The sequence below is a fragment of the Thamnophis sirtalis genome, unplaced genomic scaffold (assembly GCF_051295495.1).
Source record: "Thamnophis sirtalis isolate CommonGarterSnake01/CBP01778 unplaced genomic scaffold, rThaSir2_p1.2 scaffold_3, whole genome shotgun sequence".
NCBI lineage: Eukaryota > Metazoa > Chordata > Lepidosauria > Squamata > Natricidae > Thamnophis > Thamnophis sirtalis.
This window is the reverse complement of record NW_028261383.1, coordinates 70,271,613-70,296,599: the sequence shown is the minus strand read 5'-3', so window position 1 is coordinate 70,296,599 and position 24,987 is coordinate 70,271,613. Positions and strand designations below refer to the sequence as shown.

The 24,987-nt window shown below is 37.8% G+C and overlaps 1 protein-coding gene across 1 annotated transcript; it reads right to left on the bottom strand.

Annotated features, from left to right (window-relative positions):
* Positions 1-649: 649 nt before the first annotated feature.
* Positions 650-24,115, bottom strand: ACAD9 (acyl-CoA dehydrogenase family member 9). The gene is made up of 18 exons (XM_087709095.1): positions 23,942-24,115; positions 18,358-18,451; positions 17,409-17,510; positions 15,993-16,099; positions 15,214-15,314; positions 13,685-13,763; positions 13,129-13,303; positions 11,753-11,826; positions 11,503-11,578; positions 10,448-10,518; positions 10,077-10,196; positions 8,247-8,375; positions 7,970-8,049; positions 6,078-6,198; positions 4,483-4,560; positions 4,043-4,171; positions 2,768-2,840; positions 650-910 (listed from the first exon to the last, which is right to left on the bottom strand). Exons 1-18 carry the CDS (start codon positions 24,065-24,067, stop codon positions 810-812), a joined length of 1,836 nt encoding a protein of 611 aa, XP_087565221.1. The 5' UTR covers positions 24,068-24,115; the 3' UTR covers positions 650-809.
* Positions 24,116-24,987: the final 872 nt, after the last annotated feature.

Genomic DNA, 24,987 nt, shown 5'->3' with positions numbered 1-24,987 from the left:
CACGTGACCATAGCGATAGCAATCCGGACAGTCTCTATTGCAATTGTTGTGTGGACTGTTAAATGCTAAACCTCATTTGATCATAACTTGTGAGTTCCTATTGGTTTCCGACAAACAAAGTCAATGGGAAACCAGGAGAAAGTGACTAGTCCCAGAAGGCTTGCAAGCAATCTGATGGACAGGTAAGCAGCTACGTAGTGCTGTGTGAATATGGCTGGGCTGGAGTTTGCCCAGCTGCTGTTGCCAGGTGGAACACGACCATGGGTAGGGGTGGCTGCTGCATGATGCAGAGGTTTACACACAAACGGCGGGGGGGAGAGGGGGGATATGCAGGGACACTTGCACAACACTTGCACAATACACACACAAATGAATATGTGCATGCATGGATACCTACACACACGCACACCAACACACACCAACACACACACACACACAGCGTGTATGTATTCATACCAAAAAAAATCCATGAAAGAAAACATTGGGAATCCATATTTTTAGTACTGTACAGCAATCAGCTTAAAAACATGGCCTCACATCTGATCACAGATTGTACTTTCTAATGCTGAGGAGGGAAGGAGAGAGGGAGGGCGGAAGGGATGGATGGATGATAGATAGATGATAGTTTAATCATCAAGTGAAAGCAGGCTTATGTAATTTATTACTTTATTGTATTTTATAAAATTGCACTGTAAAATATGAAACGGTATAATCATGCATTTTGTCTCAGATCTAAGAATATACCCGAGGATCCAGTTGGAATACATTCAGTTAGTATGTTCTCTGGCTCTACTAATATTTTTCAGCTTTCAGAAAGTCCTATTTAGGGGGTGCGAACAAATATAAGTTCTTTTTTCCAGCACCTGATTTGCCACTTTTTTAATGCTGTCATCCAGGTTTTCAGGAGAATCTAGAGATAATGGAAACAGAAGCAATTGATCCTTTAAAGACACATCTAAATGAGAAACCAGACAAACTGCTGACCAGCTAGCAACAAGTGCATACGGGTAATCCTCAACTTACGACCACAATTGAGCCCAAATTTTATGTTTTTAAAGTGAACAATTTGTTAAGAGAGTCTTGTCTCATTTTATGACTTTTCTTGCCACATTTAAGTGAATTGTTGCAGTTGCTAAATTAGTAACCCGGTTGTTAAGTGAATCTGGTTTCCCCATTGATTTGCACGTCAGAAGCTTGCAGAAGGGGATCACATGACCCTGGAACACTGCAACTGTCATAAATCTGAGTCGGTTTTCAAGCATTCAAATGTAAATCATGTGGCCATGGGGATGTTGCAATGGTCATAAGTGTGAAAAAAGGCCAGGAGTTTTCGGTGCCATTGTAACTTTGAATGGTCACTAAATCAACTGTTGTAAGTCAAGGACTACCTGTATTCTTCATTAAGGGAAAGAATGAAAAACCTGCTTTGCCCACCCTTAAGATACGTTAAAGGCAGGCTTTAGAAAGGGTGGCAGGTTTAGCAGGTTTGTTTTAGCAAGTATTTACTATTTTGTTGACACCTCAGAGGGGTGGCAATTATTTTATAGATTTATTTGATAAATTTAGATGAGTTACATACGTGACTCCGGGAAGCTTACAAGTTAAAAATACACAAACTCAAAAACCAAAAAGCTTTAAAAACATTGAAACAATAAGAACCCGTTACAAAACATGATCTGTATCATAAACGCAAAGATTTGTCGCAGTTACTTTCCTATCAACTGTTGTAAGTGCGAGCAGTTGCCATATAAGATAGTTGCTAAACGAAAAATACCTGTATAAGCTTTTAGCAGGCTCCACACGACTACTGACTCCCCAGGTGAGATGATAAGGCCATACTTATGGCCCCTTCTAGAAGGCTAAGGATAGAGCCAATCTGACTTCAGGGGAGAGGATGTTTCAGCCAGTGGGTGCCATGGCAGAAAAGCCTTTCCTGCTGGGTCCCATCAGATGACATTGCTTAGTGGATAGGGCCCAATAACATTGCCCCTGCTGCTAGACTTGATGGGATGGGTAGATGCAACTGGGGAAAGGCAGTCCCTCAAATAACCCAGTCCTCTGCCTTTAGGGGTCATTACCAACACCTTGGAAGCATACTGGTAATCAAGGAGACTTGGAGAGCGAAAGTGTAACATGTTTCATGTAGGTGCCCACACCACTGCTTGTGGCACAAGCTGAACCTTCTGGATGCTCTACAAGGGCAGCCCCATATACAGGTGGTTTCAGTAATCCATGCAGGAGCTGACCATATGAGCAATTAAAAAGCAGAGCTTCCCAATGAAGAATGGGGTCAACTGGTACACAACCTGAAGACGCCCAAAGGGTCTCCTAGGACTGTTAACTTCTCATTGAGCAGGAGTTGTGAGTCAAGAAGGACCCGCACAAGGTCTATGTGAGGAGGTGCCACCCATCTAGAACTAAAGACAGTAAGTTCCCAAACCCCAATGATCCTAAAACCTAAAATCACACAATTTTGTCAGATCTTGCCAGTATCTGGCCAACCTAGGCTCAGAAGCCGAGTAAGGTAAGATCTAGTTAAGTAATTGGATTGAAGATTTTCAGAGGGTATAAGATCAATAGGCCAGATCCAGATGTAAAAAAAAAAAACTGCAAAGAAGACAATACCAAGCCATCTCCAAAGAAATGGCCTCAAAATATCATGTCCGTGCCCATTAAATCACCAGGAACTTTTTTTTTAGTTGAAGGATTTTTAAAGATACTCTGTTACAGCTAAAGCAGCAGTACTGAAGTCAGTTGTAACACTTACCTTTTTGTAATGATACTATTGTGTAATTATTCTCAAAACAAGCTTCTGTGCAGAAAATATTTGCAAGCATCACCTAGAAGTCAATTAAATTATTAGCAGTTTCAATTCTGTTTGTAAGTGTACTTCAAGAATTTAAATGTAATTATCAACTCCTAATATACGTAGTTTGGACACAAAACCAGTTTATTGAACTTTAGGTACACCGTATATCTGCTTACAGAAACCAACTTCCTTTCTTTTTCTCCCTCTTCCCTCATCTTCCCCACTTCACAGTGCCTCACAACTGAATAACTCAATGACTGACGTTTGAAAGATTAAAAGAAGAGTTTTTATATTAGTTGCTTGTATGATAATCAGAATCTAACAATAAATTCAAACCTGAATAAATTATTTAACTTTTACACTTTGTTCAATGCTTGGTTTTGTAATCTGGCTATCAGTCTGAAATACTGGTTTTGTCCTTTAAAACATACAGATTTCAGTATCTAAATTCTAGAGCAGGGGTGTCACATTTGATTTCATTGAGGGCTGTATCAGTGTTGCATTTGACCTTGGAGAGCCAGGGTGGGGATGGCCAGCTCGACATCACTCGGGTCAGGTGCCTGTGGTCACCTGAGTGCTCTACCAATGAAAATGGGCTCCCGAGATCCATTTTTGGCGAGAGCCTCCTGCAACCCTCTGCCAACAAAAATAGAGTCGTTTTTGTTGGGAGAGGCACCGTGGGCTGGTCCTTCGCTGTTTCCAGGGTGGCCCCATGGGTCAGATCTAAGTACCCCACGGGCCGAATCCAGCCCCCAGGCCTTGAGTTTGACACCCCGTTCTAGAGGAGGAATTATTTTGCTAATTCATTGTTAAAAGCCTATTGTGGCTCATCTACTAGTGAAGGGAGGATAATCAAATATAACACGGTAGACAGTAGTCATTTCTATTCGTCTACAACATCTCTGTGCAAACTTTGTACATGAAGTTCAATTTAGCTTTTCTTAATGATAAGGAAATTATCACGGATAAGCCAAAGTATTTTGAAATTATGCTAATGTTATGATGCACTGGAGAAATAAAGCAAGAATCTAATCTTTTTTTAAAATCATCTTGTCACATAAGTGACAAGATAATTCATTTTTTAATTTCTTTTAAACTGCTGCAACTGGAAATATACATAAACTTTGTTCTTGGTTAAAAGTAAAAATAATCTGAATTTCTCCCTTCTGTCTGCTTTATTATACCGTCAAGTATATGTATTATTCATCACATTAAGATGTAAAACAAACTCACCTCATGATCATGATTATTCAAACCAATGCAGATAGATCGGCTAGCCCTGGATATGACTGCAGTCATTGCATATAAATTAATGACAATGTCTGCCACTTTTTTAAGAACCAGCTGCTCATCCACAATAGTCTAGTATTAAAGAAAACAGTAATAATCACTAGCCATCATGAGTTGTTATGCTTAAAAACAAATACAGTAATCATCATATCGCCATACTGGTATGTGGTTAGTGTCAAAAATTTCTGTAGGCTATATTAATTTTGAAATTGTCAGAGTATGGAAAACAACCACTGATTTACGTATATCCTAAGGTAGTGTTTTAGTGGAAGGAAACTTCAGACATTTAATTTGCCTAGATTAGTAGGATGTGACAACAAAAGAGTGAGAACACAGATAAAAAAAAACCCTCTGATTTATTATTCTGATCAGACCATGTTTACCTTGCCAAATCTCATTAGTAAATTTTCAACTGTCTTCCCAAAATCAAAGACGTTTTGTTCAAGCTTCACAACACTTTCCTGCAAAGGAAAAAAAAGAATCTAGACACTATATATTTTCAATATATACTCAACTTGAGACATGGACATAAAGTACATATTGAGTACTTTAGTCATGACTGGGTGACTTTTTGCAGCCTTGAGTTTAATGGCTCATTTTATGCACACAATGTAGATGGCTATTCAAAATCAATATATTAAGAACATAATTGATCTTTTGTTGGTTTGTTGATTTTAATACAAGCGGCTCGTATTAAAAACCGCGGAGGACAAAATTGCGCTCGACGAAAGAGCGCATTTGACATCACAGCGCGACGAAAACATAAACCTAACCCTAAACCTAACCCTTAACCTAACCCTAAACGTAACCCTTAACCTAACGCTAAACCTAACGCTAACTCTTAACCTAACGCTAAACGTAACCCTAACGCTCTAACCCTAACCTAACCCTAAACCTAACCCTTACCTTTATGTGAATCGGCTTGCTTTAATTTTAATTTTATTTCAATTTTTAATTTTTTTCGTTGCGCTTTGATGACGTCAAATGCGCGCTTTCGCCGAGCGCGATTTTGTCCTCCGCGGTTTTGACGGGTCACGTTAAAAAGAGAAGGTAGAAGGAGAAACGTTAAATATGTTTAAAAAACCAAATTAATGCTTTGACATGATTTTTGCAATGAAACTTTTGAAACTTTTAAGTTTCAAACTTTTTGTTTTTGACAGTTATTTCCATTCTATTAGCAACCAAGAAAATATACTTGCTTTCTTAAATGCATGTAGGCTGAAGAACTCATGGGGGGTCAGTGAAAATGACCCTCCTTAGCCAGTATAACTTTTATCAGCTTTATACCTGCAGCCAGTTGAAATATACATTTCAAATAATTGCTCCTTTTTTGAAGAAAAAGGTACGTCTTATACTCCAAAAAATACTGTAACAGAATCAATGAAATATCAAGTGTACCATGCAAATCCGGTAGTCAACCATTTCCAGATTAAGATCCTGACTGAACTAACCCCAAAGTACTTGCATTTAATGGTAACGTGACTCCAGGTAGCCAGGCTCAAAATTTCAAGAATAATTACAACTAATATATTTCCTAGATTGGTTAAACATGCCCTCCCCCCCCCCAAAAAAAAATCACCAGAAGCTGCAAGGGATCATTTTTAAAAAGCGCCCTTCATAGTAAAAAGAGCTATTCCCCCTTTAATAAGGAACCACAGTAGCTAGACTACACAGAATGGGGCAGTGTCACCAATAAAGGACTAAATGGGCCAACAGTCAAAATGCTCAATCTTAGCAACTGTTAAGATGTGTGAACTTCAATTCTAATAGCATTCCCTAGCTACCCTGCAGGCAGAGAATTTTGGAAATTAAGATCCACACATCTTTAAATTGCCAAAGTTTGGAAAATATTAGTCTAAATTATGTAAAAATCAAACGTATTTTGTTTCCTAAATAATAAATGGAAGAATTTGGTATTGCGTTAAAAAGCCTGGAGGACTATAATACGTATATCATTTTTTCTATATGGTACACTTACTTTGAGACTGGGATGAACTTCTCCCCCTTCTCCAATTACTCCTATGCTTGGAGGCTTGCCGCCAAACAGCCTGCTCATAACTATATTCCACATCACTTTTACGTTTCTTTTCTTGAATTCCCTGCAGAAAAATAATTGTATTTATTTAAATGGTATGCCTGTGTAATATCATGCATAATTGTACTTTGCTTTTTCTTCACCTTAGTACCATTTTATTCAATATTTGTTTTCCCCTGCTTTTCATTCCTCCAAACTGCTGCAGCCTCAGTTCACCCAGCGGGAGCGGGGAGATGGAGGGCAGGGAGGAACCCTTGTCAGCTCAGGAGCAGCAATGTGACAAGGCGGGGGGAGGGAGATAAACACTCCTGCTATTCAGTGGTATTCAGTGGCAAGAAATAAAAATGCATCTTAATCTTCTACAAAACCTAAGGCAGCCCAAATGCAATGAATTAAAAGAAGTCAAATTGCCTTGGCTGCTTTCAAGTACCAGTTGTCTCTGAGCTGTGCTTTGTATAGGTTCCACCACAAAACCGCGGTCGACTAAAGCGCGTGTCACTAAAGCGCAGTGACAAAACCGCGCCGTCAAAACCGCGCGACAACAGCGCGCCAACAGAAGCGCGCTGTAACATAACCCTAAACCTAACCCTAAACCTTACCTTAAGTTAAATCGCGCTTCTGTCAGCGCGCTGTTGTTGCGCGCTTTTGACATCGCGGTTTTAGCGCCGCGGTGTTGTCTGCGCGCTTTTGACTTTCGCGGTTATGTCGTGCCATGCTTTGTATACGCCTGGATTTACTTTAACCCTACCAACTACCTACCAAATTGATTTGACTGTCCATCTTACACACAGTACATTATTCTGGGTGGTTTACAATTATTAAGAAGAAAACATAACAAAAACTCTATGGAAAAAACCCCCCAGAAATGAAGTAACAATACAATAATTAAAATCATCTACAATAATTCACAACATAAACCACAGCTATGTTGGCCTCCTCTTACATCGTGGTCTGGATTAGAAAGATCACAGCCTTCATTTCTTAAACCTTGCAATATTTGCAAACATGATACAGGTAGTCCTTGACTTACAACCATTTGCTTAGTGACTGTTCAAAGTTACAACGGCTCTGGAAAAAAAGTGATTTATGACCATTTTTCACAGTTACAACTGTTGCACTTGCTGTGGTCATGAACTCAAAATTCATACTCTTGGCAACTATATTTATGTATTTTGGGATCACATTTTGGGATCTGCTGGCAAGCAAAGTCAATGGGGAAGCCAGATTCACTTAACAACAGTGGCAGAAAAGGTTATAAAATGGGGCCAAACTCGTTTAACAACTGTCTTGCTTAACAATGAAAAAGTTGGGCTCAATTGTTATAATTCAAGGACTACCTGTGTAGGTAAAAATTCTGACATATAAGTTACTGTGGTATCATCAGAAACTGAATTCTCATCTGCAGAATCATTATCATATAAGCTACCTTGAGTTTCCTTGATTACACACTCTTTCTACTGAACTGATGCCAATTCACAGCATCAGTAGTTAAATGACCAATATTACAAACACCTTTTGTAGTTTTGATCAAGTCACAATTGGCTTCGCTTTAAAAGGAGAATATTTACAGCACAGGATTGAGATGAGGGGTCCTTGGTGCTCTCCGAGTTTGGCTGTGGCAGACTTTCATTATCCAAACTAGGTAACACCATCTGGGCTAGTAAGACTTACTTCAAAACTATCCTTCCAGAATAATACAAATGGAGCATTATTAGAATCATCCATTAATGCAAGAAAACAAGCCCAAAGCATCCTTTTTCCTTTAGTGCTGTTCTTACTGACCAATTTTTAATCCAGTATTAATTCATTTAATATTATTTCAAAAAATTACATACTTTATTTTTTCAGTTAAGATTTTGCCTGCATATTGTATGCCAGTCAAAGCAATATACATCCTCAAAACTTCATTTGTTCCCTGAAACAGAAACAAATATTTGAGCAATTTAAATCTGTATTAAAGTTAGTGCACTTCAATTTGTATGAAAGTGTTATTTCTGTCAACAGCTTGCAAAGTTACATTTAAATCTTGTACAAAGATTGAAAGTGCCTTACTGTTATAAGACAGTGGAACAGTTCTTATGATGTGTTTTTTCTGAACGTGTTCATATTTACCTCAAAAATCATAAGTATCCTACAATCCCGGAGATAGCGTTCATATGGATAGTCTTTTATGTAGCCAAGGCCTCCAAGAATTTGTAGTGCTTCACTTACACAAACCCAAGCACCTTCTGAACTGAACACCTGCCCATGATTGTAAGAAAAAAAACCCTATTATTCTTATATTAGTGTTTTAAAACTTAGAACTATAAAAAGCACTTAAGTTTAAGTTATTATTAAATTTTGTCATGCTAGTGGGATAATGTCAAACCATATTTGGAATTATGAAAAACAGCATGTTTTTTTAAAAAAAAATGGGGATAGATTTATTAATAACTGCTGAACTCTACAGAACATAAAGATGTGAGCTATTAATTTATAAGAACAATTTTGTCTCTCGCAAGTGTTATTCATAATAAAAATGCTTACTTACGAACCAAGCAAACAGGATATGCTACTGAGTTATATGTGCCTATGGAATATATTGATTTTGTTTGTTTGGTTTTATTTTGCTTTCAGCTGCTGAGTCGTGGTGGCACAGTAGTTAGATTGCAGTATTGCAGGTTATCTTTGCCCACTGCCATGTGTTTGATCAGAATTGACTCGGACTTCCATCGTTCCAAGATCAGTAAAATGACGACCCAGACTATTGGGAATAATATGCTGAATCTGTAAATCACTTAAGTACTATGAAGTGGTATATGAGCCTAAGTGCTATTGCTATTTGAGATATTTATACTGCTAGAAATTATAGAATTCTCCAAATCTGATAATGCTATCTTTAGTGCCATTTGAAAAGCAATATTATCAGAACCAGAGTCAGTTTTCAATGTTCTCATAGAATGAATGTGCTCTGAGGCTCGGTGGCACAGTGGTTAGACCGTTAGAGTGCAGTTCTGCAGGCTACTTCAGCTGCCAGCAATTTGGCAGATCGAATCTCAGCAGGTTCAAGGTTGACTCAGCCTTCCATCCTTACAAGGTGGGACCCAGATTGTTGGGAGCAATATACTGACTCTGTAAACCACTTAGACAGGGCTGTAAAAGCACTGTGAAGTGGTATATAAGTGTTATTGCTATACCTTCACATATACCAGAACACAAATAAAGTCAAACTAGTGGACACATAAGATATGCAAAGTCCCCTCCTCCCCAACTGAATTTGAGTAAATTTACCAGTGGTGAAATCTTTTTTTTTTTTTTGCCACCAGTTCTACGGGCGTGGCTTGGGGGGGTCATGTGACTGGGTGGGCGTGGCCAACTGTTTTTCACTTTTTAAAGCATTTTTTCCTGCTGGTTCAGGAAAATAGGAAGGAAAAAATGCTTTAAAAGTAGTAGTGGGGGGAGCTTCTGACGATTGCGTGGTTCACAGTTGCGCCGCGTAATCCTCAGAAGCTTTTTTTTTTTTTTTACTACTGGTTCGCAGAACCAAAGACAATCGTCCCTACCAGTTTGGCTGAACTGGGAGGATTTCACCCCTGAAATTTACATTAATTTGTGAAATACATTTCATTGATAATTTTTACAATCCTACCTGCGTTTGGGAATCTTTTTAAAATAGATGACTCATTGGGGTTTTATGATCAACTTATGATGTAGGCAAATCTTAGTTTCTGGGATTCAACTGTTTTCATTTCAGTTAGATGTACAAAGACTTAGAGATGAGCAGTCACACCAAACGATAACTAATTTAATAGAAGGTCTAACATTTAAGCAGCCAAACAAAAGTATTTAACTGGAATAGTGTGAAACAAAGAAAGGGGAAAATATATCACAGATTTCTTGTATTTGAACATTAGGAGAAATATGGTACTTCTAGCCTTATCCCAATATCTCAATAAAGCTTACTTTAACAATGGCAGCTTCAACCGAACAATCTGGGATTCCTGGCCTGTCCAACATTCCTGCAGTGAGATAGGCCATGCTTTCCATTACATAAGCTTTCTTAGCCATAAGGGCAAATTTATCCTGAAAGATTCATTTAAAAATATCAGTTATTTTAAAATATTCTGCATAAATTAAAAATAACATTAGAATTTCTTCCCAGTTTCAAGAAATGATTTAATACAATATTCTTAATAAACTTGCAATAATTCATTTTATTTACAATATTACCAATAAAGTCATGTTTTAAACCAGTACTGTCACAATTTGATATTGCTCAAAGCAGGTTAAATTCCTTAGCATTTCTCAAATAAATTAAACAATTCCTTATTCACCTGAATTAATCCAAATTCACTCAGCTTCTTATTGAATTGTTTTCTTGTACAAGCATATTCTGCAGTCATTTCTTGAAAAAGTGAGAAAACAAGGCAACTGTATTAGGACTGAGTCTGAAAAGCAACATATTGTTAAATGTGTCAACAAAAAGAAATTTAGAATTAAGGTAACAAATGAAACTAACTCATGGAAAATACTTACACTGAAACCCTAATTTAACATTTGCATCAGTTTGTGGCACCATCAATGCAGTGTCAATTGTTATATTTAAACATTTATATTGAGATCACTGATAGTAGTTGCATAATTTTACATTGTCTTAATGATTTCATGTAACATTTATTTCAAATACAAAAAAGAATGCTATGAACTTCAGGATATTTAAAGGCAAAGCTCATTTTAAACATTCATATTTATCTCAGTTAAAATAAAAAAGGTTTTCAATGGCTTGCACATATTTTTCTTCCAAACAGTTGTATGAAGTAAGTAAACAAATAATACTATTTTTGAGCTCAGGACACATAAACTTTGTAATATAATGTGTGCTCTATAACCAAAAAACCCTGTCTAATCATCTTAGGAAATAATTTCCAGAATATTGAATAAAAAGCAGATAATTGTTCCAAGTCCTCAAGTGATAGGTATTTATGAATCACTATAGCACAACACAAACTTGTTTCCCCTCCATTAAACTTTGTGATTTTAAAAATTACACGTACAAGCAGCATGTATCAGGACATTCTGAAAAAATTTAGACAATGTTTCCAAACCACAATTCCCTTAAAACATCACCTTAACACCCCAGGGTTTACCTAGCCTACAAAGGTATCACAAACTTTCTTTCTAGCTAACACCTTTCTCAACATTGTAACTTGCTGCACTAATGAATAAAAATCTCAACTGAGATCCACATAAAGATCAGCATATAATTCCTAAAGAAACTACTATGTCAAAGAGATTAATAACCCAAACTAATATTTATAAGGATAGGGCAGTAATCTTTGCACAAAAGGTCCTAACACAAGAACTTGGCAATCCAGAAGCTTAGCCTTACCAATCAGTTTCTTAAGCATTCCAGCAGAAGCACTGCCCATGCTAAATCTTCCACTGTTTAGAATATTCATTGCAACCTGAAATGCACACAGGAAAGGAAAGGTTTTTCTCTCATAGTTCCCTTTTATTGAAAACCAAAAGTCAACGTTATTCGTTTACCTGGAATTTTGGACAATTGATCATTCTACCTTATGAAATTCATTCTCTAATTAGGTCACAATGAAATGTACAACATTATCTCTACATCTTACCTTAAACCCTCCTCCAACTTCTCCAATAACATTCTCTATAGGAACTTTTGTATTTTCAAAGTGAACTTCACAAGCTGTAAGATTAAAAAGTATTCAACATTTTGCAATATCCTTGAACACATAAACGCAATTAAATCAAAAGACTTGATGAAGATTTCAAGACTGGGAGTGAGGCCCAAGACTAATTATGGAGCTCACTATTCTAATTTCCAACTCTTCCCATTTTACAATTTAGACATAACCTATGGCTGTTGCCAGCAGGACAATTATATTTGAAAATTCCAATTAGACATGGGTTCTCAATGAGGTGAATACTAGATATAAAAGGATTGAGATAATGAGAAGAGTTGTGTGTGTGCAATTCTATGACACCAGATGCTGTATCCTGTGTTCAGGACTAATTCCTTTATCAAAATGTGCTTTTTAAAGAATTATAATGTAATATTTTGGATTACATTACATATTAACATAGTTACTATGAAAAAAGATGACCCCTGCTCTATAGAATAATAAATTGATACAAAGTGTGCTAAGAGGTGGTGTCAAATTAGTTGTTCTAAACATTATTTGTGTAGAATGAATGCTACAAAAAAGTCCATTTCCTATCATGCTTATTCTCAATAGTAGGTAAAGGTAAAGTTAAAGGTTCCCCTCATATATATATGTGCTAGTCGTTCCTGACTCTAGGGATCATTGCTCATCTCTGTTTCAAAGCCGAAGAGCCAGTGCTGTCCAAAGACATCTCCGTGGTCATGTGGCTGGCATGACTAAATGCGGAAGGTGCACAGAATGCTGTTACCTTCCACAAAAGGCAGTTCCTATTTTTCTACTATTTTCACATGCTTTCAAACTGCTAGGTAATGGGAGCTCACTCCATTACGTGGTGCTAGGGATTCGAACTGCCAAACTTCTGATCGACAAGCTCAGCGTCTTAGTCACTGAGCCATTGCATCCCTTCAATAGTAGGTATAATTGCACAAATCGTGAATTACATTGAGTTTCTGATACAATGTTATTTTCAGCAGGACAATGATCACAAAAGCAGATAAAAATAAATGGCATATGAAATTCCACCATCTACCACTAACTTTAGTTAATGAAGGATACAGCTTACAGAAGAGGATAATGACAGTGACATTTTACTTCTAAAATAATAAACTATTCTAAATGCAGATATGAAGTAAAAAATGGTGAATGCGATCATGCAACTAAAATTTTTCAGAAAATATATGCCTATAATACTTCTTCTTGCCAATTAAAAAAAATGCCCAAGATGTTTTAGAAAAAGTTGTTGACAAAAGCATTGGAATTGCTTTTGAGGTTTAGTAAACAATTTGCACTTGTAAATTCCACAATAATGTGAATATAATTCTTACTATTAGATCCACGTATCCCCAGCTTATCCTCTGCTTTTCCATTAGTGATTCCACCAAAAGCTCTTTCTACAAGAAAAGCAGTAATTTTGTCTCTGAATTCACCATCTTTATCAACAACCTCAGTTTTTGCGAACACAGTAAAGATATCTGCAATACCACCATTGGATATCCATATCTGCAATTGAAAGAAAAGAACATATTTTATGTTCCACTCAGAAGAAACATGAACATTACTACACTAAATATGTATGAACTGATTGGCAGATGTTGTATCTTTAGTATTCATCCGTAGCATGCTTTCTGAAATAATCACCTAAGGGTGAATACAGATCTGACAAACTGGATTCAACTCTGGGAAATGAATCCTTTTTAAACACTAAATGGCTAGAAAGATCACACAAAAGAAAAGCCCCTTTGGAAAAAGCACTTGCTTTCTTATTAGGTTATTTTAGTGTTTGTGCAGCTCACTTTTTTTGTAAAAAGGCTGATCTCATCCAGCTAGCTTTCTCTTTAGAAATTGGTTAAATTGACATTGACAAAATAGCCCGTTCTGTACCTTTGAACCATTTAATAGGTAATGCTTTTCATCTTCACTCAAAGTGGCTCTGGTCTGAATGGATGCAGCGTCACTTCCACTGAAATACAGGTAAATCAGGAAAATGGGATTTGCTAGCTACTGAACTCAAAATCCTTTCCTTCCCCAGAGAAATCTAAATCTGAAAAGGCTACGTATTATTATGCTTCCAAACATTTAAAATAATTTCTTAAAATGGTTCTTAAATTGCTCCTTTGTGTAACAACAAATGGGAACCTAATGTTTGCTTAAAGCAGCGTGCACCCACTAGAAAGACAGACAAACAAATCTGTACCGAAAGATGGTCATGCAGCATAAGTGTCAACAGCTTCTCCACCTTGCCTGATGCTTCCACCCACAGAAGAAAACTAGCCAGCTTTGCTCCCTGGAATTTGTTGTCAGGACTTCATAACTCACATGAGGGGGTTTCTCAGAATGGGACATGGTGGCCTGCATTCATTGCAAACTCCCTATGCCTTGCTCTGTAATGTGGGCTTGTAATATGCCTTTGTGACTGTCCTGGCCATTTGCAATAAAAAGCAGCTTATAAACTTTCCGGATCATCTATCAGCTAGTTTTGGAGAAACTGACATGGGGAAGAGACTATTAGCTCCCCTGGAGGAGATGCAGGGCGGCAACATTTCTCCTGTTTCCCTTTCAGGCTCTTGCTTTTATCATTCGACAAGCAAGGAGCTTCTGTTTAGCCTCACCCTCATGATTCCAGCAGAGCCTGCTTCCTGAACCTGTCTATTCTTTTTTTTCCCTTTCAAACTAAGTATAAGTCAGTCTTCCCATTTAAAAGGCACAATAATCATGTGCATGCCCTCCGGCTTCTCTCTCAAATGTTTCTCATGTTGGAGCAATTCCAGTAAGAAAAATGTAATTACTTATACAGACATGGTTCATTCAGATTCAAAGAACAGATTAAAAACACAGGAAGAATTACAGGTAGTCCTCCACTTACAAGTTTGTTTAGCGACCGTTTAAGGTTATAAGACACTGAAAAAAGTGACTTACTGTGTTTCCCTAAAAATAAGACCCGGTCTTATTTTCTTTTAGGCCCCAAAATAAACACTAGGGCTTATTTTCGGGCGGTGTCTTATTTTTTTTTAGTGCTGCTGCTGTGAGGTAGACGGGGGGAAAGCTGCCTGATGCACACACTCGCTTGCTTCAGGACCCCCATGGTTCCACACCCCAACAACTGCTTCATGGCAGCAGCACCGGCAGCCATGTTAAGCAGGAGTCCACATGGCGGCTGGTCCACTGCTTCCGGCACCAATGTGGTACCAGCGCAGGAGGCCAGCGATGCAGTCAGGCCATCCATGCTCCAACCACTGCCTTGCCTCATGGCAGCGCCCCACTTTTTCTTGCATCTCTTGGCCTCTTATGGTGCCACCCTGGAAGAAGAGGGCCGCTGCACCAGTTCTTGATTGGAAATTTTTCCCAGCGGGGATCAATCTCATATGTAGATAAATTTAGTTTTTTAATGATTTTGTTAAAAAAAATGCTACCTTCCTGGTTCTGTGAGGCAAAATGCTGCAATGTGCTCTCCAGAGGCCAGTTTAGGTAGATACTTTTTCTTCTGTTCCTCAGTGCCTGCAATCAGGAGCCCCTGCCAACCGCAAACAAATAAACCAACCAGTCAGGGAAGCATTTGAATTATAGGTATTGAGATCATAGGAACGAACTATTCCCGAGGGCCTGTCATTCCAGGAAGTGATATTTCGAGTGTCATGGCTTCATGCACTGCAGGTTTTCCTAAACTAGCACAACACCTGTTTCTAGAAATTATGAAATGAAAGGGCCATTGATGTGATGACCGTTTAGTTAGGTAATGAAAGCAATTGCATGAAGAGCTAACATAAAGTCTTCAGAAAACTGTAAGAATTAGTACATACTAAAATTTAAAAGTTCAATGTATTTATCTAAATTGAATTATGTCCATGCTGCTTTTGTTTTAGCCTAATAGTTATTTACACAAATTCCTCTCAATGTTTCGAAATATAGTGTGTGTGTTTGTGTGTGTATGGAGAGAGAGAGGGAGAGAGAGAGAGAGAGAGATTGATTGATTGATTTATGGATCGCCAACATGATCGCCAACGTCCGATGACGGATACACAAGAAGTCTCTCTCTCTCTCTCTCTCTCTCTCTGTGTGTGTGTGTGTGTGTGTATGTGTGTAGTGTATATAATGTATATGTATATTATTTTTTATCTTCTCCAGATTTGAAACATTGACTTTTACGACATTAGATAAACACAAATTAATACATTAATAAAGGAAAAATTACCTTTAGCCCTATAGCCTGATGAGCTGCCAAAGTTACGGCAATGGCTCCATCTTGAGAAGTTATTTCTCCTAGACGGGCATACATTGTATTTGAAAGACCAAGGCCACCTGAAAAAGATTTGGTCAAACAAAAGAAATTTGTCTACAGCACAAAAATTAAATAAATTTGCTTTGTGGTTTTAAAAAAATATTTTAAATCAATTGAGATCTTTTTTTCTAAAACTTTGTGTTTATAAAAGCAAAGGGAAAAAAAATCATTGACTCTGTTTGGGACTGCCAAATACAGTGTTTCAGTTCTAGCCTTAGTCTTTGCACCTGTCGGCAGCTCTTTAAAACTGTAAATCTTCTCCTGAGATTGACAGGAAAAATGTATATCCTATATAATTGTGAATAAGTAAACATTTTAGCTCCAACCCTTCCTCACCACATATACACCCCCCAATTGTGCTTGGCTTATCTCCAGATGGGCTAATCCATGAGTGTATACGACAATACTTTTTAAAAGTGTCTGTCTGTCCCTCTCTCCCTCCCTCATTGATAATCCATTGATTACTTATAAGTAAGCCAATTGTAGAACTTTAAAAAATTGGGTTGTCCACAGGTGGCATATTTTTATGGTATTTTGCTTCAAAATTTAGAGATTGGTTTATCCACAGATGGTTTTATATGCAAGTATATATGGTACTTCTTTTAAATAGAAGACAGAAAGGTTCTGTCTTCCTGTCTCAATAAACTCCAAAGCACTGTTCTGCAACTGAATCTTACACAAAGCTTAGTCTTTTTCCTTAAGCACCTAAACAGAAATATAGCCAACTTTCTGTCCACAAAGTCCACAGTTGTTTTTCATAAATATTTTTAAACCTGTTTTCATTTTGTTTCACCAATATAAAGCAACTCTACATAGAGTTTTCTGTTCATACACCTGTCATGAAGACTCTAAAGCCTTATTGTATAATCGTGCTTTCCTTACCAGCTATGAAATAGAACTACTGTATCCACCAATGCTTTGTAAGTCTAAAGGTCTAGGCAAGAGGCAAAAAAATGTGGAACATCTTATGATTGTATATGCTAATTTATGTAACAATGTATTAAGTGGTTTCCAGAAAGAATCATGTTTTTTTGAATCATGTGACTAGTAATAACAACTGTAAGTGAAAATGTCAACTTTACTAGCACCAAAATACCACAGAGAAACAAGCACTACTACATCAGCTCAAACACAGATAGAAAATTTAAATCTACAAGGAAACAAAACTATTTTCAATTCCCAAGTCTTGGAGGTAAATAATTAAAAATCAATACAGGAGGAAATTAAAATAAAAAATAAAATATGTAAATATGTGTAAACAAATGTTTAAATGATCAAAGTATTTCTTGATCCAAAAGAGGGAGATAAAACCCATTCACTTTCACTCACCATATTCCTCGGGTATCTGCATGCCAAACAGGCCCAGACTCTTCAGCCCATTAAGAGTTTCTTGTGGAATTTTAGCATCTTCATCAATTTTCTTAGAATCCACTAATGAACATAAGAAAACTATAATAACTGATCGATAATTAGATAACTCAAGAGTTAAGTTATTTGAGCAAACAATCACAACCGGAGCAAGCTGGTTCATTCTATTCTACTGACTTAAACTTAGTTATGAAGTTAGCAAAAGATTTAGGACGGGCCTAGTCATTTTTACGGCCCCTTTGGCTATCTCTCTCTGGATCACATGAGGTCAATAGGAAATTAGAAATCAAATGTAAATAAAATGTAACATGTATTCTTAGCGGTAGCAGTTAATCAAAGCCATATAATTTGAGACTTTTTATAAAGTGGTAACATTAACATTGAACAGAATTAAGCTTCGCTTATTGGTTCAGCCCTCCACAACAGTCCCAGTTTCTTATATGGCTCTTTGGGAAAGTTAATTGCCCATCCCTGATTTATTATACTTTCTTTTGTTTTAGCATTATTTCTCTAGCTATTCACAACCATTCTGGTTTCCATATTTCAGCTAAACCTAGGAGAACATGAAGGAACTTTTCTCTTCGGTAGAAATAAACCTCAAAAATTAAAAATGTGTCCCAGAATGCCATCAGTAAACATTTGAAACAATGTTTCAAGTACGCAGAGAATAAAGGAGGGAAAAAAGATAACTTTTTCAAAAAAGTACAAATGAAGGTTCCAGCACAGCATTAACAAAACCCCTTAGTATGATTCTTGCTATTTTCACTTTTTGCTAAAAAAAAAAAAAAATACAAATAAGCAACCTTGGACATTTCCTTGTTAGTATTATATTTCATTTTTATATTTCGCACGATGAAAAGCCTTTCAGAAAAAGATTTTTAAAAGTCCCGAGAAGGGTATAAAAGTGTACCTTCTTCCTGGAAGAATTTTTCCACGGGTGCTACGAAGTCATTGATTTCTTGCAATTCTTCATTACTAATTTCAGGATAAGGAAAAACTTCCTTCTGAAATGACAGATTTTAATGATATTTTTTTTTGTAAAAATAAAGTTGTTTATGGTGTTCAAAGAAATGGGCAGGGCCATTTAGGTGTTTGTGTTCAGTTTCCTGCCAGTCAGCTGATGGCAGGGCATTCTATGGCATATTCCTCATGGCAGCTCTAAGCTTCTCTGGCCCTGTGTGGGGTCTGATCTAAAGTATATCAGCTTAAAGAAATGTTGACTGTACTCTGAACCCCTACTCTGGCACAGCAATGAAGCAGGAGTCTGCCTGTGTGGGCATGGTGAAGAGAGATTGGGAGTGAAATGTCTTCTTTTGTGTCAGCTTTTGTCTCCAACAAAAGCAATTTGTTGGAGAAGGCTTGGGCAAATGTGAATGGACGGATTTGGGTAAGTGGGTGCCTGAGATGGAAGCTTCAGCCTGTTTTCAAACTGATCAAGTGACAGGTTGCTAGTGGAGAGGTACTCTATTCTGGTAACTCCTCACATGGTCTATTTCTGAACAATGCCTATTACTCTCCTCAAAATGCAATTGACAATCTGCCAGTCCACCAGCCTTCTGTAAGACTGAGAAACCTCTATTTCTAAATAGCCCACTTGACAGTTTGATGGGAGAGGAAGGATGTGGACTAAAGCTCCCAGTAGTGCTGCAGTCTACACACCCACAAGCTGGCCTATCTTTGGATAGAGATATACCAATATTGCAAAAGACTAGTACACAGTTTTATTATTCTACAGTTTTACTATTCTGCTTGGGCTAGAAGGAGAAACTAGCAGAACTCCTGTTAATTTCACCTCTCCTCCCAAATATCTAAAACTAAAACTGCTAGTGATTGTAATGCCAAGAAATATGCTATAAAGCATAGGAAATGGCATTGCTTCTTGTCATGGAAGTGAAACATGCAGATGAATCCTACAGCTCTGAAAGATTTTACTTACCAGACCTATACAGAAGATGAATAATTTGGGTGATAAGACAGAATAGCATATAGTTGCTATGGAGTTTAAATGCCTCCCCCAAACCCTACAAGCAGCACCAATTTCTGGAGATGGCATACAAGGAGTGCTAAAACCACGAGAGCACCCACACAGAACTCAAATTATCCGCACAATGATACCACTGTTAGTATGAAAAGTTTCTGAAAGTTTCAAAAGAATTAACAAATGTATACATTCAATGTTCTTTTCCCAGTGAAGATTGTTTTAGTGCCAAATCTCGGACAAAAGCCTTATTGAAACAAACCTTGAAAGCCACAAACAAGATGGAACAGAACTGATCTATTCTTTCCTTCAGTAGGTATATTCCTCAATTATAACTACGGAGATCTGAATACAGCGATGATTCTAATTGGTGCCGGGTGGTTCTAAAATCTTTTTGAAAGGCTACATAATTGCTTAGACCAAGCTGGCCACTAATGTGATATTACACAGAAAGACTGAGAAATACTTAAAAGTACTTTGTAGACCTTTGCTTCAAGAAGTGATTTTTGCCTGGGCTCAGAAATTAAGCCGAGTCAGCCTTGCTTAGTATCTGAATAGAAGATTACAGGGGAATACCGGGATTGAATACCGTATTATGCTGGGAAGGCAAAAAATTGAAGGAAACAATAGCAAACATTTTGTACCATTGCAAGAAAATATGCTTCGAGTTTAGCAAGCTCACTAAGCCAATGTTTAGATTTTGGTATAGAAATATCCTTCCAGAAATATGGAATTGCCTTTTTTTACAACAATTCAAACACCAGTTCTTCAAAACTTGAGAGCACCAATTTTTAGAAGATAGTTTGATAATACATTAATATATTGACCCTTAATTTCCCTCCAGGAACCCAATTCTCTGTAAGTAGTAATATCTAACTCAAAAGAAAATTACTAACAAAGGATAATATTTGTAGCCACCTACAAAATTACAAGCCAACTAAAGCCCTTCAAAATGTCCTAAGTAAACTAAAAGACCCAGCAGTCCCAGAAGAAAAAACAGGAGTCATTTACACATATAGTATAATGACGGCAACAGCCACTATGCAGAACAAACAAGCAGAAGACTGGCAGAACGCATCCATGAAAACCAACTAGTGGTCAGAAGACACGATGAAAACTTTTTAATTTATCTACACATGAAGTGACTTAACCATAGTTTCAATTGGGAAACTGACCACCCTAAACTAAGCCAAGTCCAAATGCTAGGGAAGTTTTAGAAACCTAGCACTCTGACAAATTAACCATCAGTAGACACATAAACAACTATATACTATGCAAGCTAAAAAGGGAACAAAAAGACCCCAAATACTTCCCCATCTGCAATCGGCACTCAATTGAGCATAGATTCATGATTAACATCAGACCAACAATGAAGTAAACAATATCCCCCGTCAAGGAACTACCAAACATTAAATAGCCCAGCCAAAGAACCTCTAGGACACACTTCAGTACTGACCGCGCAAGCCACTAGACCAGAACATAAACTGAGAGCAAACCCTACGCCGTTCTAGTCCTGATGATGTTATCTAATTTGGGTAATGAAATAAATGTCTGCAAGAAAACAATCAAGCTCAGAGAGCACCAAAGCCCCATCATAAGAAAGTTAAACTGTGCACTAGGATTCCTTCTGATTTATTCATCTTGTGCATAGAAAGTAGGACAAGTAAAATTTTTAAACATTCATTGTACAGCGTACAATAAATCCCTCTCCATTTTCTCCCCTTATGGTGGACTAACCAAATTTTTAAACAGCATAAAGCAACTAATGTTCCTTAAAATCCAAAGCCACCAATTGTATAATATGGGCTACTCCAATTCTCTATTCCAAAGTTCTTATCATTGAAAAAAAAATTCTAAACCATGTTACTGTATATTTATTAAATTTATATTTGTTTATTTATTATTTATTACATTTATATACCACCCAACTCTTTCACCATAAAAACAGGAGTAAGCATAGAGGTCCTTAATATCATTTTATCTGCTTAATACAATAACACAAATTGAAATGTTCTTATCCATCAGATAAAGTGTATTCCTGGGGATTGGCTAATGCTAATGCTAAAGGATGTTGGAGCAGCAGGTTTTTCAAGTCTCTCCTCACTCAGTTGATGCATACCATTTCTGGAAATATTGCCTAAAGACTGGGAGTCCATGTATCACAATAAACACGCTGCTCTGTGGCAAAATTGACACTTGCTCCATAATATACACTCAATTATTTTCTCCAATTCACTCCCATCTTCCAAACGAGAAGATAACTTCACGCTCTATTAGCAAATGAATGGCAAATGTGCATAGATGTATTTAGCAAAAAAATATACAAACAGTGAAAGATACGAGTTCAGGTTCATATAACAGGAACCCTCAACTGTCAATTGCCTCTTCATGGAAGTGGTCTCCAACCTTTCCGGACTGGTGGACCCGGCGGAGGGGAGGGGATGGTTCCATGTGCACATGCATACTATAGTTTCATTTGCGCAAGTGATGGCTGCGTGCACCTGCTGCTCATATAGTTTCATGGACGAGTGTGTTCACAAGCCACTTGCACAAGTGGAGCTGTGTGTATGCATGGTCAACAACGAAGCCCAACAACATAGGGCTTTAAACATTTCTACAGAAATGACGTTTCTACAGAAATATTCAAAACGTATTTTTATTGCATAATGTTGCTGTCAATCTTTGCATAAAGTTTATTTGTTTATTCATTTCAATATATTTATAGGTAGTCTTCAGTGAACTACTACTTGTTCAGTGACCATTCAAAGTTACAAAGGCATTGAATGACTGGTACTTATGACTGGTCCTCAGAGTTGTGACTGTCCGAAAACTTCAGTAGTTACAGCATTGCAATTCAGAAACTTGGCAACCTGCTCGTACTTACGATGGTTACAGAACCCTGCAGTTACATAATCACCATTTGCAATCTTTCTTGCCAGCTTTCCACAAGAAAAATCAATGAAGCTGGCAGGGAATGGTGCAAGTCATTCTAATCAGTGCTTCTATTCCCACTGCTTTTTCTCCAAGGAATCTGGCTGCAAGGTATGGGATGCCAAAGATGCATCCAGCTATAGCATCCACCTATCGCATCACCACCTGAACTCCATAGCATATGTCTGCTTATGCCTGGTGTCAAAGCAGGCACCTGTAGGCTCTCCTGCATCCTATATTAGCCATTCCTATCCTAGCTGTTATCTTAGCCTTCCCATACCAAAACTTACTTGCTCACTGGCCTGCTTGTGAGTCACCTGGGAGTTGCAACTTCCTGCCAGTTCCTCATTGACTTTACTTGTTGGAGCTGGCAAGAAGTTGTGAGGAAATCCATGCTTAAAAAACATGATCCTCATTTGATGATGGCAAAAGGGACTGTTGTGATTACCATCGTTAAGTGATATGGCTACTTGACATTATGCTTTATGACTGTATCAGTCATAAATGGACAGCAATGCTAATTCCAATCCCAACCGCCATTGTTAGAGAAAGACTATCTGTATTTATCTATTTACTTATTTTTATTTATTATTGAACTGGTTAATAAATTGACTTGGAAAACCTGAACATTACCACCCTCTGGTTTGCCCTCTGAATGGATTCTAATAAAAATAATCACAAAATTGTACACGTGGATCCTTCCCTTCCCAAAAATAGCTTCAGTTTATTCATTTCAAGTTTCTACCATCTCCAACATCTACACATAGTCCTCAACTTACGGCCACAATTGATCCCAAAATTTATGTTGCTAAATGAGAAATTTGTTAATTGAGTTTTGCCCATTTTGCAATTTTTCTTGCCACATTTCCTAAATAAATAACTGCAGTTGTTAAAATAGTAACACAGTTGTTAAGTAAACCTGATTTCCTCATTTACTTTGTGAGAAGGTTGCAAAAGCTGATCACAAGACCACAGGACACTGCAACCGTCATAAGCGTGAGACAGCTATGAAGTATCCGAACATAAATCATGTGATCATAAGTGTGAAAAAGTCATGTTACTTTTTTCAGTGCATTAACTTCAAACGGCCACTAGCCGAACTGTTGTAAAGTGAAGACTACCTGTACAGAGATACAGCCTAAAATTATAGAGTTTGAGATTTGAATTTGAGATGAAACACCAGAGAGAAAGAAAGGCTTTTTTTCTTCTTCTAACTTTAACTTGAGAATCCCAAAGATGGTTTTTCAAGAGGCAATTGGACTTTCTGATTTTTCTTTGAAGATGTTTCTCTTCTCATCCAAGAAGCTCCTTCATCGTTTGGGTGAGAACTGAAATGTCTTCAGAGAAAAATAAGAAAGGCCAGTTGCCTCTTGAAATAAAGCACCTTTGGGACAACCGTGATGACCTGGATGACAAAGAATCCCCATAGACATCTAACCTGAGAAACACCACCCGACCCGCAGTTAAAAAGCAGATCCCTGCTTCGCCAAGCGATTCCTGAGATGCTAGAAACCTGGATTCTCCCTTAAATCCCAAGGTCGCCACACCCAGCCCAGCGAAACCGCGAAACTTTCGGCGGTCTCACCTCTTGGAAGTTCCCCATGAAAAGCTCCTTGACAAAAGCCGGCCGAGGGCAGCCGGTGCGAAACAGCCTGGCTCCGGGCGGGAGCGCCGTTCGCGCCGCCCGCAAAAGTAGAGCGAGTCCACTCATGTCTCCGGCAAGCAGCTCCTTCTTTTCGCACCGGCGACGAGGAAACGACCGGCGCACGTTGATGACGCAACGTCGAATGGGCCGTCCCAAGGCAGCGCAGTGTGCGAAGAGGCGGTGGGAAGCTGCGTCAAGTTCAGACGTCTAGTTAGAGCTAATGTGCAAAAGGTCACCGAACCTGTTCGGATGGGAAGGGATCCAGGGCAGCTTCAGGGTGGCGTGGAAATGAATCCTGATTTTGGATCTACAGCGGTTGATTTTGACGTTTGCTGCAAAACTTTTTGGAGGCTTCTCGGCTCCAGCTCATTTTAGCTGTTAAAGAGTCGTAGAACAGCTGTCCCGTGGCATATTAGCAATAGCACTTAGACTTGTATACCGCTTCACAGCCCCCTCTAAGCCTATTGCCCTGTCTATTCAGCTTGTCTCGAAGCATTCTGCATGTTTGATCTTTATTTTTTAACTACATTTTCTCACGCCCCTTCCCTGCCGGAACTGGGGATCGTGATATTCTGTATTTACTTTTGCACTAACGCCGACGCCTTTCTCGCGCCATTTGGTTTTATGTTTTCAGCGGTTCGTTTTGTGCTGTTTTATTTATGTGTTCAATTTCCTAATAGTAGATTAAAAAACAACAACAAATGAACAGCCTGAGCGATCTTGCTTTTTATCTCTTCCAAAAATAAATAAATAAATAAATAAATAAATAAATAAATAAATAAATAAATAAATAAATGTAAGGCTTATAGTAAAGTTAGGTCTGCTTTGGACTGTTATGTATTGGATCGTAAGATTCGGGTTTTTAGGAATGAGGAATGGTTTCTGTCAGTTGCTTGATACCGCTACAACTTTAGGCACTTTACAGATTTGCAAAAAAAACACGCAGAAAGGATATAAATAGTATGTAGTTGATTGGGAGACAGAAT

Coding starts and splice junctions, on each gene's coding strand:
- ACAD9 (XM_087709095.1), bottom strand. CDS start 24,067: ATGAGTGGACTCGCTCTACTTTTGCGGGCGGCGCGAACGGCGCTCCCG. Junction 13,304..13,684: donor ACCTATTAAATGGTTCAAAG/GTACAGAACGGG, acceptor TTTCAATTGCAG/ATATGGATATCCAATGGTGG. Junction 10,519..11,502: donor AATGCTTAAGAAACTGATTG/GTAAGGCTAAGC, acceptor CACTTTTTCAAG/AAATGACTGCAGAATATGCT.